Genomic DNA, 14,627 nt, shown 5'->3' with positions numbered 1-14,627 from the left:
AACAATCCAGTCCAGAATTCTCGCACTTGTATCTACCCTGAAAGCAAACTCCCCAATCATTCTGAGAGCAGAAAGGTAAAAGGGTAATTTTTTTTCCTCCTCCCTACACACAGAGATTCAAATGTACAGCTGGGATCATTTGGTGCCCCGCATGGACAAGAAACATCCTAAGATGGGGACCTAATCTTATCTGAGTTTTATTCTCAGTATGCCACTACTGTACACAGATGTCTATGCCACATGATGATTTATTTACGGGTTATACAATTTGTGAAGGCTGTGTATGAATACCATACATTTCTTTTATTTGCATTCCATTTTTTTTAAAAGGACAAACGTACACAAAAGCAGGGGGTCTAAAACCCCTTCCACTGTCATTACACTTTTATACAGTGCAGAATGAAACTTAAAATAGGTGTGCCACCAAACTGTACAGTCAGGCAAAAGGGGGGGGGATGACAAAAGCGTCCTTCATATTTATATTTTTTAATATATATATATAATATAATTATATATAAAACACAGAGAAAATTGCTTTGCCATGCTGCTTTTGAAATTCACGATGGTTATTTCACACAGTCCCTATGGCAAATATTGCCAACACATTAACCACTTTAATACTGATTGACCAAGGCTGCTGTTGTGTTTTATTAAAATGTTGAATAAATAAAAGCGTAAGCCTTGTTAATCGTTTCCATTTTTAACCTTTATTTCTCAAAGTGCTTTTTCTTTGTAATTTGGTACTTTACTATTTAAAATAGGCTTGGGTACGGTCAAAAAGAAGTGGAGTAATTTCTACAGGATCATGTGTTTGAGCACCCAGCCCAACATCCTCAGTTCTACTGTTGCATTTGTGTGTGTGTGTGTGTCTGATCCTGCTTTTCAAATTCCCACCAACATCTGAAGGTAGAAAAGGCTTCGGAAACTCAAAGCACAATTACGATCTAGGAATGAAGATATGGGAAGAGCAGCATCTCAGCACTCACTCAGGTGTCTGGAGAGTCCGCCATTGCCCTGAATCGGAGGTCAAATATACAATGAGCCATATGTATATTTCATGCTCAGTCCCTAAAATATAAGAAGAGAGGTTACAACTGGAAGCCAATTCTGGTTGCTGAGTGAAGGACCCAATGATGGACACCACATGAAAATGACTGTCATTCACCATCGCTGTCTGCATTATTTGTGCTGCTTTCCTTTGTACGGCAGATCCCCGACCCTCAAATTTTAGAATCCATTTTCATTAATGATCATTTAAAATTGTGGAGAATTTGGGGGTGGGATATATTTTTTAAAAAGCAGAGTTCATTTGAATCCTATTCCTTTTTTTAAGCGGGAGTGGGGAGGAAACCAAACAGACTGAAAAGTGGTTTTTGGAATTTTTACCAAATCACTGTTCTGAATGTACTGAGACCCAAGATGAAAGGACAATTGAGTACTTAGTGTTTTGGCATTGTGCTTCACCTTCCCCTACCAAAAAGAAAAAAGAAAGCACACACAACACATCTTTGCTCCTCTTCAAGGCTTCCTTGAGAACAGCATGTTCTTCTCTGTAGATGTTTTGAATATTCATATACCTCATGAGAAACTATCAGTCTAGATTCTGGGGAGCTTCTTTGGCTCCTAAAGGGGCTTGTAGAAGGAAGTTCCACAGTTCTATACAGTTTTCACTTGGATCTTTGGGGATTGGCTGCCCCTCCAAGAAAGCTCGGCTCCCCAGCCCTACTGTCACATCACGCAAGGTTTGATGTCTTGGTATGTAACTTGCTGGTGGTAGTAAGAGCCGCTACCTCCTGAATGCATGGAAGATGACGCCATGGCGTTGATGGAGAACACAAATTCTTTCCGGTCACACATGCTTGGAGATTGAGAATGGTACCGGATTCCTAAAAGAAAAGCAGAGAGCAGATTTAAGTGACTGGGAAGAAGACAAGAGACAGAGAGGAGGGGGAAAATATGTCACCCTGGAGATATGAAACTGCAGAATTAGAACCTAGATTATACTTTGCTTCAGCATGAATAGAAACTGTGGGTTGGTCTCCAGCTAATTTCTGCTCAGAGGAAACCCACGGAAATTAATTAACAGGATAGGAATAACTTAGGTCCATTAATGTCAATGGCTCTACTCTGAGTAGAACTTAGTTGGTGACATTCCGGTGGTCTTGTGTTCCACTACAGGTGTCAATCAACAAAGCTTGAGTGACTATGTTGATAACAAGTTCATTCCTTGAGGGCAGTGGTAGGCAACCTAAGGCCCGGGGGCCGGACGCGGCCCAATCGCCTTCTCAATCCGGCCCCCGGATAGTCCGGGAATCAGCATGTTTTTACATGAGTAGAATGTGTCCTTTTATTTAAAATGCATCTCTGGGTTATTTGTGGGGCATAGGAATTCGTTCATGTTTTTTCTTCCAAATATAGTCCAGCCCCCCACATGGTCTGAGGAACAGTGTCAGCCCACAGTCAGCCCACAGCTGAAAAAGGTTGCTGAACCCTGCTTTAGGGTTACAGGTATTCTGCATGCATGTTAAGCTTTAGGGGTTACCTCTCTGTTGGTCGATTACAGCATTGGCTTTTATGGTAGGAACAGAAGTTACCCAAGCCATTTTACTGCCTGTGGCAAAGGACAAGACTGTGCATTTGCCATTCTGTGCACAAAATCTGACTAGGCTGGTAGTTGAATCCTACCTCAGCACTGGCGATGGAGCAGAGTCCTCCATTGCACTCTAGTGGCGTAAGTTAGTTTAGGGGCTCCAGGGCAGACTACGTGGCACACACATCCTAACCCCTCAGAATTTGCCATTTGGGGCTTTCTCTTTTTAGCCAAGAGAGCAGAGGCAGCTGCTTCATTCTGCCTCATTGAAGGAACACATAGGGAACACAGAAAGCCTTCTTCTACTGAGTCAGACCAATGGTTCATCTTGCTCAGTACTGTCAAGTGTCAACACTATCTGGCAGTGGCAGTGGTTTTGGGCAGGAGTCTCTCAGCCCTACCTGGGAATGCTGGGCACTAAAGGTGGGAGCATCTGTATGTGAGGCAGATGATCCATCAATGAGGTGTGTGTGGCCCTTTCCCTGATGTAAGATGCCCAAAGAAGTCCAGCTCTGAGGCAGAGTAGCTGCCTCACATAGATCATGTCTGAGGTTCATTTTTTTTTTACATTTCCAACACAAAAGGGACATCATGTAAGAAAAATGGGATATAATTCTTTCTTTCTTTCTTTCTTTCTTTCTTTCTTTCTTTCTTTCTTTCTTTCTTTCTCTCTGTCTGTCTGTCTGTCTTTCCTCTTTTTCTTTTTTCTTTTGCTCCCCCCCTTTTCCCCCTTTCTTTCCTTCTCCTTTCCTTTTCAGAACAGATTTTAGAAGCATTTCTTTTACTCCAGTGTTTGTATTGGGTATGAACTTTAGTATACCTGTTAATATCGATATTAACAGAAGACTGGAGAGCTACTGCCTGGTATGGTCAAGGATAATAAAAGGGTAACAGAACCTGTGCAGCTTGCTATCCTCCACATACTGGGACTTACCAGGTGCTTCACAACCTCTATGTTGTGTTTTAGTTGCAAGCAGGGAGTAAAACCTGAAGATTTACTGAGCTTTCATTAGGCTGAAATTAGCTTGCGGGGAAGGAGAGACGGGGTGGGGAGAGGATGACAACTTCAGTAGGTCTGAGCTACGTAAGCCAGTGGTCTGACTCAGTAGAAGGGCAGATTCCAATGTAGCTGAGTTCCACTTCTGGCATGCGCGGGTGGAATTTTTGAACACATCTCGTCTTCATCCCTTGAATAGTAGAACCTCATGCCATATCACAAACTGCTTCTGAAACTCTGTAGCAGTAGTAGTTACAGCAACCTGCAACGGCAGCCTGCCATACAGAAGCCTTGGGTGCTTCTCTTGGAGAAACACAACTCCAAAGACTTGTTGCTTGTCTACAACTGGTGACGCAATTCAAGTCTGGAGCCTCACCTTCTTCCACCTCAGTTTATGGTGACAATAGGCACCCGTCCACAAGATCTCCCCCCCCCCCGGGAGGGGCTTCATCAACCCCTTGGAATCTGTTAGACCCAGCTAGGTGATGTTATGGACTCTGAACTCTGCCGTTCTTAATCAGAGGAAATTCCCACTTGATTGGAATGGGAATTTTGCCCATTCGCAAATAGCAGGATGGGATGGGACAGTCTGTTTCCTGGCTGGCCAAGGAAGGAGGACTGAGGGCTGAGCTTTTTTTTTCTTTTTTGCTTTTTTTTGGACTTGTGTGTATAGATTTGGCTTTCTTGATAAATCTGGAGGACTTGCTTTCATTCAAGCCAGAGGAAAAACAAGCCCTTGCTTTTAATATTTCTAGGGTTAAATTACTGTACTACTGTACTCCAATGAAGACTTGCAATGAACATAAACAAAACCTATCAGGTTTTGGACCACAATCAGACATTTTTATTAAAAGCAGATATTAACCTTGCTCCTTCTTCTGAAAAGGAACATACCTTTCTTCTACCCACCCATCCCCTTGCATGGCTGATGCTACAGGATCAGGGCAGGCCTTTGCAGTAACTTGTGGGGAAAAATTATCTATGGATCCACATCTGCTGATAGTATTTAAATATACTTATTTCATTGTAAAATCAAATCAGTGTGGAACATTGGTTCCTAATTAACAAATTTCATAGAACACTTCCTCACACAGTAACTGGATTACTTATATTTAGTGGTTAACAACTTGCAATGGATAAAATTAGCATTCCTATCCCTTTCGGAATTGTAAACACTTTCAATTTTTAAAATAACAGTCCTATCTCTATCCATCTATAGAGCAGTTAACTCTGCTCTATAGGTATACAGACTGCACAATGGACTTATTTAAGTGATTTTTTTTTAAAAAAAAACTTTTGAGCCTATATGACAATAGAATAATTTCTTAATTAATTGGTTGTCCTTTTCATGGTGATTTAGCCAAGTAAAGAACTGACAAAAATATTATTATTAGTAGTAGTAGTAGTAGTGACCACTGCTTTTTTAAAATGTTGTTTTTTGCATGCCTTCTATGGCCATCCTCTCCTTCCCCCCCCCCCATTTAAAAAGGGATTATTTGGTTTCCAAACTCATGTGGCAGAAGTCAGAATGATACCCAAGATTTATAACTCCCTCATTTGTCCGGAATGTATTTTTTTAAAAAAATAAAATGCTCCCCGTCCCCTTTATGTTGCTAAAATAACCAACAGGTTAAAGAGGCAGTAGGAGACCTGAGCCTTTGTATTTTGAAGGTGAGGTGGTTGCTATAGCTTGCTTTTTTATTTTTTTTAAAAAGTAAACACCTACCCCTGGACTGTAAAAAATAAGCTTGAATTTCCTCCCAACTATCCATAATTTTTCTCTGTTCGTCTCCATTATTTTCCACGAGCCTTTTTCTCTCCTGTATTGCTACTAGTTGTCCTTAACTCTGCCTGATGCCCCGGACCAAACACAAGTGAAGACCTGTCGGGTCAGTAGCCCGCTCCATTTGGAGCAAGGAGGAGCGGCTGGAGTCGGAGTCGGAACCAGGGAGTCAGAAGACTGTGGCTCGCCGTGATAACGCCTCCCTATCTGATTGCCCGGCTGCTAAAATTAGAAGGGAGCTGTTAAAATACAAAGGATCCCACCCCCAACCGTTAAAAAATCCTCTCTTCTAACAGAAGCAACACCACAGGACCCCACCCGCAAAAAGGCCACAGGGAGGAGGAATTCTTTAAAAGTCTTTGGACTCTGCTCTTTCGCTAGCCGCGGCCTTTCGGCGCATCAGGCTAATTCTTTTTCCGAACACAACCCTCCCTCGTTTGTTTCGGCTATTTCATTTTTTAGGTCTCTGAATGCTTGCACGCTTTTCTTTACTCCCCCAACCCCAAACGTCTTTTGTCTGCTGAAAAGACATTTTCCTTCTTCTTCCCCTACGAACTGGAAAAACAAAATCAAACTAACGCTTGTCTTCCCGCCTCTTAACACCCCTTATCTTTCCTCTCCAGTGACCGACAGAGACCTTGTCAATTTCCCCTTGTTGGGCTGCTCAGTATCAAACCATTATATTCCCTCCTCTTAGTAGGATCCCTCATCATCCCCATGCTATTAAGACTTATGGGGTGAGTGGGGGGTGGGGGGGTCTCCCCATCCCCAATCACCACCGAAAGAGAGTAGTGCATTTTCATGTTTTTTGCAAAATCGAAACTAATCGCGTAGGTCCCTTTTTCTCTTACGGCCTCCGCTGCAAAGATGTCTCGCCCTCCTTGAACGCGGAAGAATCCGGCCAAGGTAAGCAATGTCGAGAATGCAGAGGGGCTGTTCGGAGAGGGGAGGGGGGTAATTTGGAGAGCAGACAGCGGGGTGGGGGAATAAAATAATAATAAACAAAACCGCCCTAACGAAACTGGTTGAGGCAAAGAAAGATGTTTTGTCTACAAAGGAGAGTTCAAAAGGGCAACTGAAATTAGGCAGTCAGTAAAATATTGACAAGGGATTGACTCCTTTGCAGAGATCAGCTCTGGGAGAGAACGTTTGGGGAGCAATTTTAAGTAGAAGATTGTATAAAGAGAATCAAGAGGTGGTGTATATTGGATGGTGGTGATGATGGTTATTATTGTTGCTGTTGTTGCTGTTGCTGTTGCTGCTGCTATTACTATTACTATTTTTTGAAAATCTGTTTCGTCTCATTGGGAGAAATTGACAGCGCAGTCCTATGTCTTCCTTCCAGGTAAGTGCGTGTAGGAATGCAGCTTTAAGTTCACACTTTGATCACTGGGATATTTTTAAGGGCTTGGTTTTGGCTAGACTAAAATTACTCCTTGTCACCACTGCTGTCGTTAATTGCTGCAGTGGCACTCTGCTTGGTTTTGAATTGATGAGACCGATCAGTATTAGAAGTGTTAATTAAATAGGATGAACATTAATAATTACTAAAGTCGTTGCTGCCTCAAAAGGAGGTGGTGCTAAACCGGGTTAATCAATTGTTGGGGAGAAAAAACAAAACAAGTAGTAACAAGAGTTCTATAGCGTCTTAAAGGTTAACCAATTTTGTCCGCCGTAAGCTTTCTGGGTTGCATCCCACGTCGCCAGATAGCTGCCACAATAAATGGTAATATTTCAGGCGCCACAGGACTCAGTATCGTTCTTGGTGTTGATAATAATAATAATAATAATAATAATAATAATAATAGGGACGACAAGGAAATTAATGATACCATCATTTTTTTTGACTTCAGAACAATATTTTCGTATACTGTATACGTTTAAGGCAATTGACATTAAGATATATTGACACAACGTACTGAATGATGTTAATGATGCAACTATGAAAAGGTTTTCTTTCTGTCACGTTTGAGGTAGGAACTACCGGTAGGGACTATACTGGGATTAATTCTCTGACCCCCAGAAAATAAAGCCGAACCTCAACCTTATTTCACAAATCACGCTGTTTCTTGTTTTGAAATATGCTCCTTTTTTGATGTAAAACCGGGTCACGTTTAGGGAACCGCAGCGAGGGGGGAAAGTGACGCAATGACAAATCAGTGAAGCCCCGTACAATTCCAGGGTTTGCGCGCATATATTAGCCGAAGCATAGGTAGGTATTGCTGCAACTGTGTATTTAGACTACACTCCTATTAAAATCAATGGGAATTTCCCTGTTTATTCCATAATTGGATCCCTAAAACACGTTACATCTGTATGACACTATATATGAGCATTTTCTAACTAAATCTGCAATGTGTCTTTAATGGATTTCACTGGCATCAAACCATCAGTATATAATAGAGTTTCTAGGCTTCTGCACGTACAATCATTGATAAGGCCCATGGAATATTATCCCTAATGTTATTCGGAATAGTATCGATAGGGCCGAAGCAAATTTAATTATTCCTAACGCACCTACTTAATGGGTGGCGTTAAATTCCCCGGGGGGGGGGGCGAAGGTGAAGTGGGTAGGAGGGAAACCTCATCAATCCCACAAACTTCAAATCAACTACTCTGACTAAACGAAGCAAGAAATATAAAAAAGGCTCCCACAATATTTATGTACACTGCTTCAAAATACATCATCTTATTGCATTCTTGAGAACACCGGATCTGTATTTATGGGTGCGACTTTCAGAGGGCTGAAAAACTTTAGGAGCTGCCCTCTCGCCTTCTCCACAATTGAATTTATTCCTTTTCTCTATGAGCAAAACAACTGGAGGAGGATATGCGGCTGAAACTGGGTGGTGGTGGGGAATATCCCCCATTTTCTGCCCACGATCCCTATTTTTCTAGCTATACACCCACAATCCTGCTTGCTCCCCATATCCAGCCCCTTGACCCTCCCTCGCTCCAGTACCCTCTGATCTCACATAAATCTCACGCGCACCCTTACTTCACTTTGAACAGCCTCTACCTCGCTCCTAAAGCGTAGCTTTCCCCTCACAGCAGAGGAACTGACTTCTGATGCCCCTGATCCGCTTGGGTTCATCACAGCACCTAGATAACCTATATCACCTAACCATGCAATCAGGATTTCCCCACATTTTCAAAGCGTACCAGCCTTCCTTTAATAGGAAATGGGGTCGAATGCAGTAGTTGTTTCCAGACTTATTCCGGAGGGAGTGTTATTTTTGGTCAGGTGTCACATATTTTAGCCTACATATCCGGCGCTAAAATGAACACGGAACTTGTTTGCTATGGATTCTTAAGAAACCTGTTGCTCCGTTGCTTGTAACTGGGTGCTCAGAGGTCTGTTCACAGGCACCCACTATGCATTTGAGATTTCCTCTGGGTTTGCAGCGCTGGCCACCTACTCTTCTCCCTTTAGCTTTACAGCTCCTGGCTTCGTCTGTTCCCATAACCCCGAACAAAACCTTTAGCCTCTTGTTCTGCGCTAAGCGCTCCCCACATTCTGGGCATGTTTCCTTCCCTGTTCCAGTTTACGCGCGGCCTGATCCCCGCTCTCTCTCCCGATCTCCATCAAAACCTTGATCTTCTGCCCCTTTAGCCTGCCCCCCCCCCTCCCGGCGCGCAGGGGCGCCCATCCCCACACCAGCCCGGCCTTACCTTGTAGTTCTGCCGTGTTGTGACTGTTTTGGTGCAAGTAAGGTTGCTCCAGGGAGTGCGTGGACAAGCCCGACGAGAGCGGGTTCCCTGCCGGATTGCAAGGCGACAGAGGCTGCTGTTTGATGTAGGAAGCTCCGCTGTTCAAACCTGGAGCGGCGGACGACGCCCAAGCGGACGGCGCCGTGCTGGAATAGACGGAGTGGGGCTCCATCACGCCACCTCCGGGGAGCAGGGGCGAGGCGGGCACCGAGCCGTCGTGGTGACCGTAGTCCACTCCGGCGGAGCCTCCTCCACCTCCACAGCTCCCCATATAGGAATGGTGCGCTCCGTTGGAGGACAAGTGGGGTACGGAGTGGCCGGCCGGTACCATGCCGTCGACGTTCATCATGCCCAGGGCACCGCCGTCTAGGGGGAGGCTGCTGGGCGGGCAAGAGGGCCCCTGGAAGCCGTAGCTGTCCGGGAGGTGGTTGAAATTCAAGTTCATCATGCTGTACATGGGCTTGAGGGCCTGGCATTTCCGCCTGAAGCCGCGGGGCCTCCGTCGGAAGGAGCCTTCTTCGAACATGAACTCGCTGGCCGGGTCGATGGTCCAGTAGTGGCCCTTGCCCGGCCGGCCAAGTCCTTTGGGCAGCTTGATGAAGCATTCGTTGAGCGAGAGGTTGTGGCGCACCGAGTTCTTCCAGCCCTGGTACGAGCCGCGGAAGAACGGGAAGCGGCTCTGCAGGAACTGGTAGATCTCGCTCAGCGTCAGGCGCTTCGACGGCGAGCTCTGTATGGCCATGACAATCAAGGCGATGTAGGAGTAAGGCGGCTTCTCCGGCCGTCGGATGCCCGCGTTGGACTTCTTGGCTTTGGTGCCGCCGCTGCCTCCTCCGCCGCCGCTGCCGCCGCTGCTGCTACTACTGCTGGGGGTCGAGGAGGTGGTGGACGACGCCGATTCCATGACTGCTCCCAGCTGCTGCTGCTGCTGCGCCTTGTCGGAGGCTGTCGACATCGGAAAAGCCTCGGCCTCGGCAGGAGGAGGAGGAGGGGGTCGAGAGGAAGGAGCGCGCAGCAGTCCTGCGGTCATCGACGGCTCCCGTTCGCCGCCCCCTCCCCAAAGGACTGGCTCCTGGGCGGAACAGGGAGGGGGTCTGAGCTCCCCCGTCCCGCTCCCAGGTCTTTCTCTCTCCTGCACCCCACGCCCTTGCTTTTCCTCCAAAGAGTTGCGTAAAAGCGCTGCAAGCCGGAATGCAGAAGAAACGGAGCCGATCCCAGTCGCCTTCTCTTTCAGTCCAAGCTAAGCTGCGGGCTCCTGTCCCTGACTAACGGGGAGTGGAGGTGGGATACAGAGCCAAGGCCGTGGGAGGGGGAAGAGGAGGGGACAGCTGTCCGCTGGACCCCCGGACGCGAAGCAAAGCCCCCTCTACCTGGAAAAGGCGCGTCTCCAAACCCGCCGCCTCTCGCCCCTCTTCCGCACGATCCAAGCAGCAGAGAGGCTGTGTCCGAGCCTTATGCTCCTAATCCGGCGTTCCAAGCGGGAAAAGACTTCCTCCTCCTCCTTCTCTTTTCCCTCCTCCTCTTCGCCCTTCCCCCGTTTCTTAGGCTTCGCGGGAGGCGCGGGCTTTCTCCTCCCCACCCCCTGCCTGACCAGCGTTTCCTCCCAGCTCTCCCCCACCCGGCCTTCCAGGCTGCTGCCAGCGAGGAGTTGCTGCTACTGCTGCTGCTTCCCTGCCCGGTGAGTCGCGGGTTCTGCCCCCAACCGGAGCGGTTGCCTTTAACTTTTATCTCAAGTCAGCGGGCGCCTGGCGGCTCTTGACAGCACGACGTAAGAGGCAAGAGGAGTCCCCGCCTCCCCTTCCCGCCAGGCAAGTTGCTCCCCCTCCCTCCTCCTCCCCTCCTTCTTCCTAGTCCCTTTTCCGCATCTTAGCTCAACATTGGTGGGCGCTGTAAGGGGCTTCGCTCCAACCAAACGGAGGGATTCAATGCTGCCACCATCACCCCTCTGTCGATCCCACCTTGTCCTGATGCAGAAGAAGGATATCTCTCCCCCCCCTCAATTTCTAGGCTCCACCCGAACCCGTATAATTCCTTCACACATACACACGTGTTCTCCTCCTTCTCACTGGAGGACAGAGGGTTTCAAATGACCCTGTGGATTCACCCTTTCCTCATCACCCCAAACCCTAAATCTATGGTGTGAATATATTTAGAGTAATCTGTTGTGAGTATGTCGGTGTGGGTATTTAGGAGGGGGTCCTAAATCCATTTACTTTACTTCGTGTGTGTGTGTGTGTGTGTGTGTGTGTGTGGATTTTAGGCCGGGATCCTTAGGCCGTCCCTCCTTTGGGAACGATCGGCGGGACTTGCTCCCGAGGTGTAAACCAGACTCGGGTCCGTCCACCTAAGTAGTCCTGAGCGCACGGATTGAATGTTTAACGCCTTGTGTTTAAATCGACGGGCGCTACTTGGGCTTGAAGACTATTTCTACGACACCCACATATAAACATCCCAACGATCCTTCGCTCTTTTTGGTTTCAACTGCTCTTACTTCTCCGTCCAAAGAAAATCTTTCTCTGTGTCCAGAGACTACTTTCTGCTTGTCCATTTCCAAAAGTGTTGAAAGGCCACTTAGATCCTAACCTCCCGCTATTTCCGTACACACACCCTCCCCCGCCTCATTTCTTTGCTACGCAAAACCAGTTGGTAATACTCGCGAGGAAGCGACTTCCCTGTGGCCTTGTTTTGCGGACAAAAAGAAAAAAGAAGTTAAGAAGTCTGTGCGCGCGCGCAGAGGAATAAACACAAACATCCCTCCCTAACAGCGAGACGTTTGCTAGAAATTGACCAGTTAATTGAAAGCATTAAAAAAAGGACCAGCAGTTTTGTTTATACACAAATGAGACACACCGAAAATTAAAGTGATTCCCGGATCTCCCCTGCCACCAAGGGGATCTCTCTTGAAAGGCGGTAGGTTTGGAACTCACCCACTTTTAAAAATCAAGTTTCTGATTTCTTTGCGAGATAGACGCAGACAAGGGGCAGGATGTTTATACAGCGCAACGTAAACAAGTTCCCGGGCCTTTTTTAATAAAATGAAAACGTCCGGAGTTTCTTCCAGTGGCCCACAGCTTATATTGCTGATTGTTTAGGGCTTTTCTTCCACCCACCCCATACATTCCCATCCCAAATATTTTTCTTCTGTAAAAAAAAAAACACCCAAAAACCGTACTGGACGCGTTGGTTATTACTTGATTCTACAGATTCTCAAAGACACTCGCACAAAACGTGCTTCCTAAAAGCGTCCACAAAAAACACCCCCAACCCACATTTAGAGAAGGGTGGGTGTTCATCGTCCCCTCCCTATCATTTTTTTAAACTTTTTTTAAAAAACTCTCCGGAGAATCTTTTCATCCGCTTTGCAGCCTGCCACTCACTCATCAAGGTAAGTCACTTCCAGATTTTGTCACCCTCTTTTCCAGGCGCGCGTGGTAAATTTAGCGCAATTAAGCTGTTAAAGGGGTCTAAGTGTGGGTGAGATTGGAGGTGAGGGGGGGGCAGTTTAGCTTTCGCACTTAATCGCTGGGGTGGGGTGATGTGTGGAGAGAGACGGAGAAACAGATCTGCTGTTTCTTTATTCAAAAGATGGTGAGGGCCTAGAGAAGCATTTATTTTTTCAAAGTATCATTATTTAAAATACACTTATAATGCTCATTATGGCGAGAGAATTCCTGGCTGGTAGTGGGGCACGCGCCCCGTTCACTTCCCTCTCTTGCCCCATTTCCTTTTAAAATGCTTTCTTTAAAAAAATGTCCCTTTTTCAAAAGAAAACTTGAGATCCCAATCTAAGATCCTTCTGGGAAGGGCGAATTGCAAGCAGACGTTAGCAGCCTATGGGGCGCCTCACACATCTGTGAGACCCAAGGAGAGCAATTTCACTTCAGAAACAGTTTTCTATCCTGTTTTCACTCCCTGATAAAAGAAGACGTAGGGTGGCAAGCTTTGTGGGGTGTGTGAAGGAGAAGCTAAGAAAAAATCCAGTCTTCGCAATTGCAACAGAAATGACTCCTGCCTGGGACACACACGCACGGATATCTCCAGTGGGGGGTGGAAGGAAGAGGGAATGGTACATTTATGTCCCACCCCAATCTCTTTGCAACTAGAAGACAGAACATGATCACCAAAGTTCACCAGCAAATTTTCCTTTCGTAAACCTTATTGAAATGTAAAAAAAAATCCTTCCAGTAGCACCTTAGAGACCAACTAAGTTTGTCATTGGTATGAGCTTTCGTGTGCATGCACACTTCTTCAGATACCTACCTGTAACTTATTGAAATGAATTGAGATGGCGGTTAAGGACAGCCAGTCTCATCAAAAGGGTTTGCTGGTTTAATGCTACAATCCTAAAGGCACTGACAACAGCTAGTGCGTCCCATCGAATTCCAAAGATCTCTAGATAAAATGCTTTGGGGGTTTTAGGATAGGGTTTAGGATAGGATGTGTTATAAAGAGGTGGACTGTTGAGGGAGCCGATTTGGTAGGAAAGGGATCGAGGAAAAATCGGTACCCCTGTTTGCCTGTCGACCGCATTGTCCCAGAAACCAACGCAATGTGCAATACAATATAATAGATTTTAAAAAGAAGAAGATCACACTGTAGAGATAAACTCAAAGGCGAAACACTGACTTCTTATTGTCTGCGACGAGGTTGCGCTGGCTCGGAGCCCAACAGCTTCTCCTCAGCTGCTTTGAGGATCCCCATGGCTAGAAGTGCGATGCGCTTTTGCGCATTTATAGAGGGAAATATTCGCACAGCAGTGAAAGGGGAAACGATAGTGATTCAAATCAGGACGTTTATACAAAGCTGTCAAAACAGACATTTTCCCAGTTATCTTAAAAGACCCACAGACTGAACCTTGCATGTATGTATGTATGTATGTATGTTCGTTCGTTTTAACCAGAGAAAGCCAATCTGCAGAGCAATCCTATGCACGTTTACCTGAGAATAAACCCCGTTGAATACCGAGGCGGAGCCTTCAATAATAATCAGGTACAGGTCTGCGCTGTTGGCACTGTACGCTTCTAGGGGCAGAGGCCTGCGAGCGTCTTTGCCTTATATTTCATGTCTGAGTATAAACGGAGGGCATGAAATTCACAGCAAAACCAAACACGACAATCATAATAAATAATCATTGTTTTAAAAACAGCAGGGAATCCACCATGTGAAAATAACCTACGTTGAACGTAGGGCCACGTTGAAAATCTTTTTGGAAAATTAGTCTTGACTAAGAAAAGCCCCACTGATTTCTGTGGGAACTGACATAAGCCCGGATTCAAATCTATGTGTTTTCCCCTATCAGAAAACAGCATGCAGTATATATTCACACACCCTTCCTTTTTGTAGCCTAGAGAGTTCCTTTCGCTCTTGCCCAGCAGAGAAATCTCGGTTTTTATTCGCTTGGGGTATAATTAAAGCTTCCTCTTCCATTCTTCCACCGGCTCCGCAACCGGTTGGGTTCCCTCTAATATCGCATTCCTAAATGCAGCCACTCGGTAGGGGGATCGGGACCTTGACTCCACCCGAACAATGAAGGCTTCTCGAACTTT

At 46.1% G+C, this 14,627-nt stretch overlaps 1 protein-coding gene across 1 annotated transcript; it reads right to left on the bottom strand.

The window, feature by feature from the left end:
• Nucleotides 1-267: 267 nt before the first annotated feature.
• FOXF1 (forkhead box F1) lies at nucleotides 268-10,772 on the bottom strand. The gene is made up of 2 exons (XM_035119729.2): nucleotides 9,043-10,772; nucleotides 268-1,886 (listed from the first exon to the last, which is right to left on the bottom strand). Exons 1-2 carry the CDS (start codon nucleotides 10,109-10,111, stop codon nucleotides 1,729-1,731), a joined length of 1,227 nt encoding a protein of 408 aa, XP_034975620.2. The 5' UTR covers nucleotides 10,112-10,772; the 3' UTR covers nucleotides 268-1,728.
• Between the last annotated feature and the right edge of the window lie 3,855 nt (nucleotides 10,773-14,627).

This window comes from Zootoca vivipara, chromosome 6 (genome assembly GCF_963506605.1).
Source record: "Zootoca vivipara chromosome 6, rZooViv1.1, whole genome shotgun sequence".
Taxonomy (NCBI): Eukaryota; Metazoa; Chordata; class Lepidosauria; order Squamata; family Lacertidae; genus Zootoca; species Zootoca vivipara.
The sequence above is the reverse complement of the archived record's forward strand: the minus strand, read 5'-3'. Positions and strand labels throughout refer to the sequence as shown.

What these genes read in the sequence shown, in the direction of transcription:
- FOXF1 (XM_035119729.2), bottom strand. Translation starts at nt 10,111, where the DNA reads ATGACCGCAGGACTGCTGCGCGCTCCTTCCTCTCGACCCCCTCCTCCT. An exon ending in CAACACGGCAGAACTACAAG is followed by an intron (nt 1,887 to 9,042) that starts GTAAGGCCGGGC and finishes CTTTTCTTTTAG; the next exon opens with GAATCCGGTACCATTCTCAA.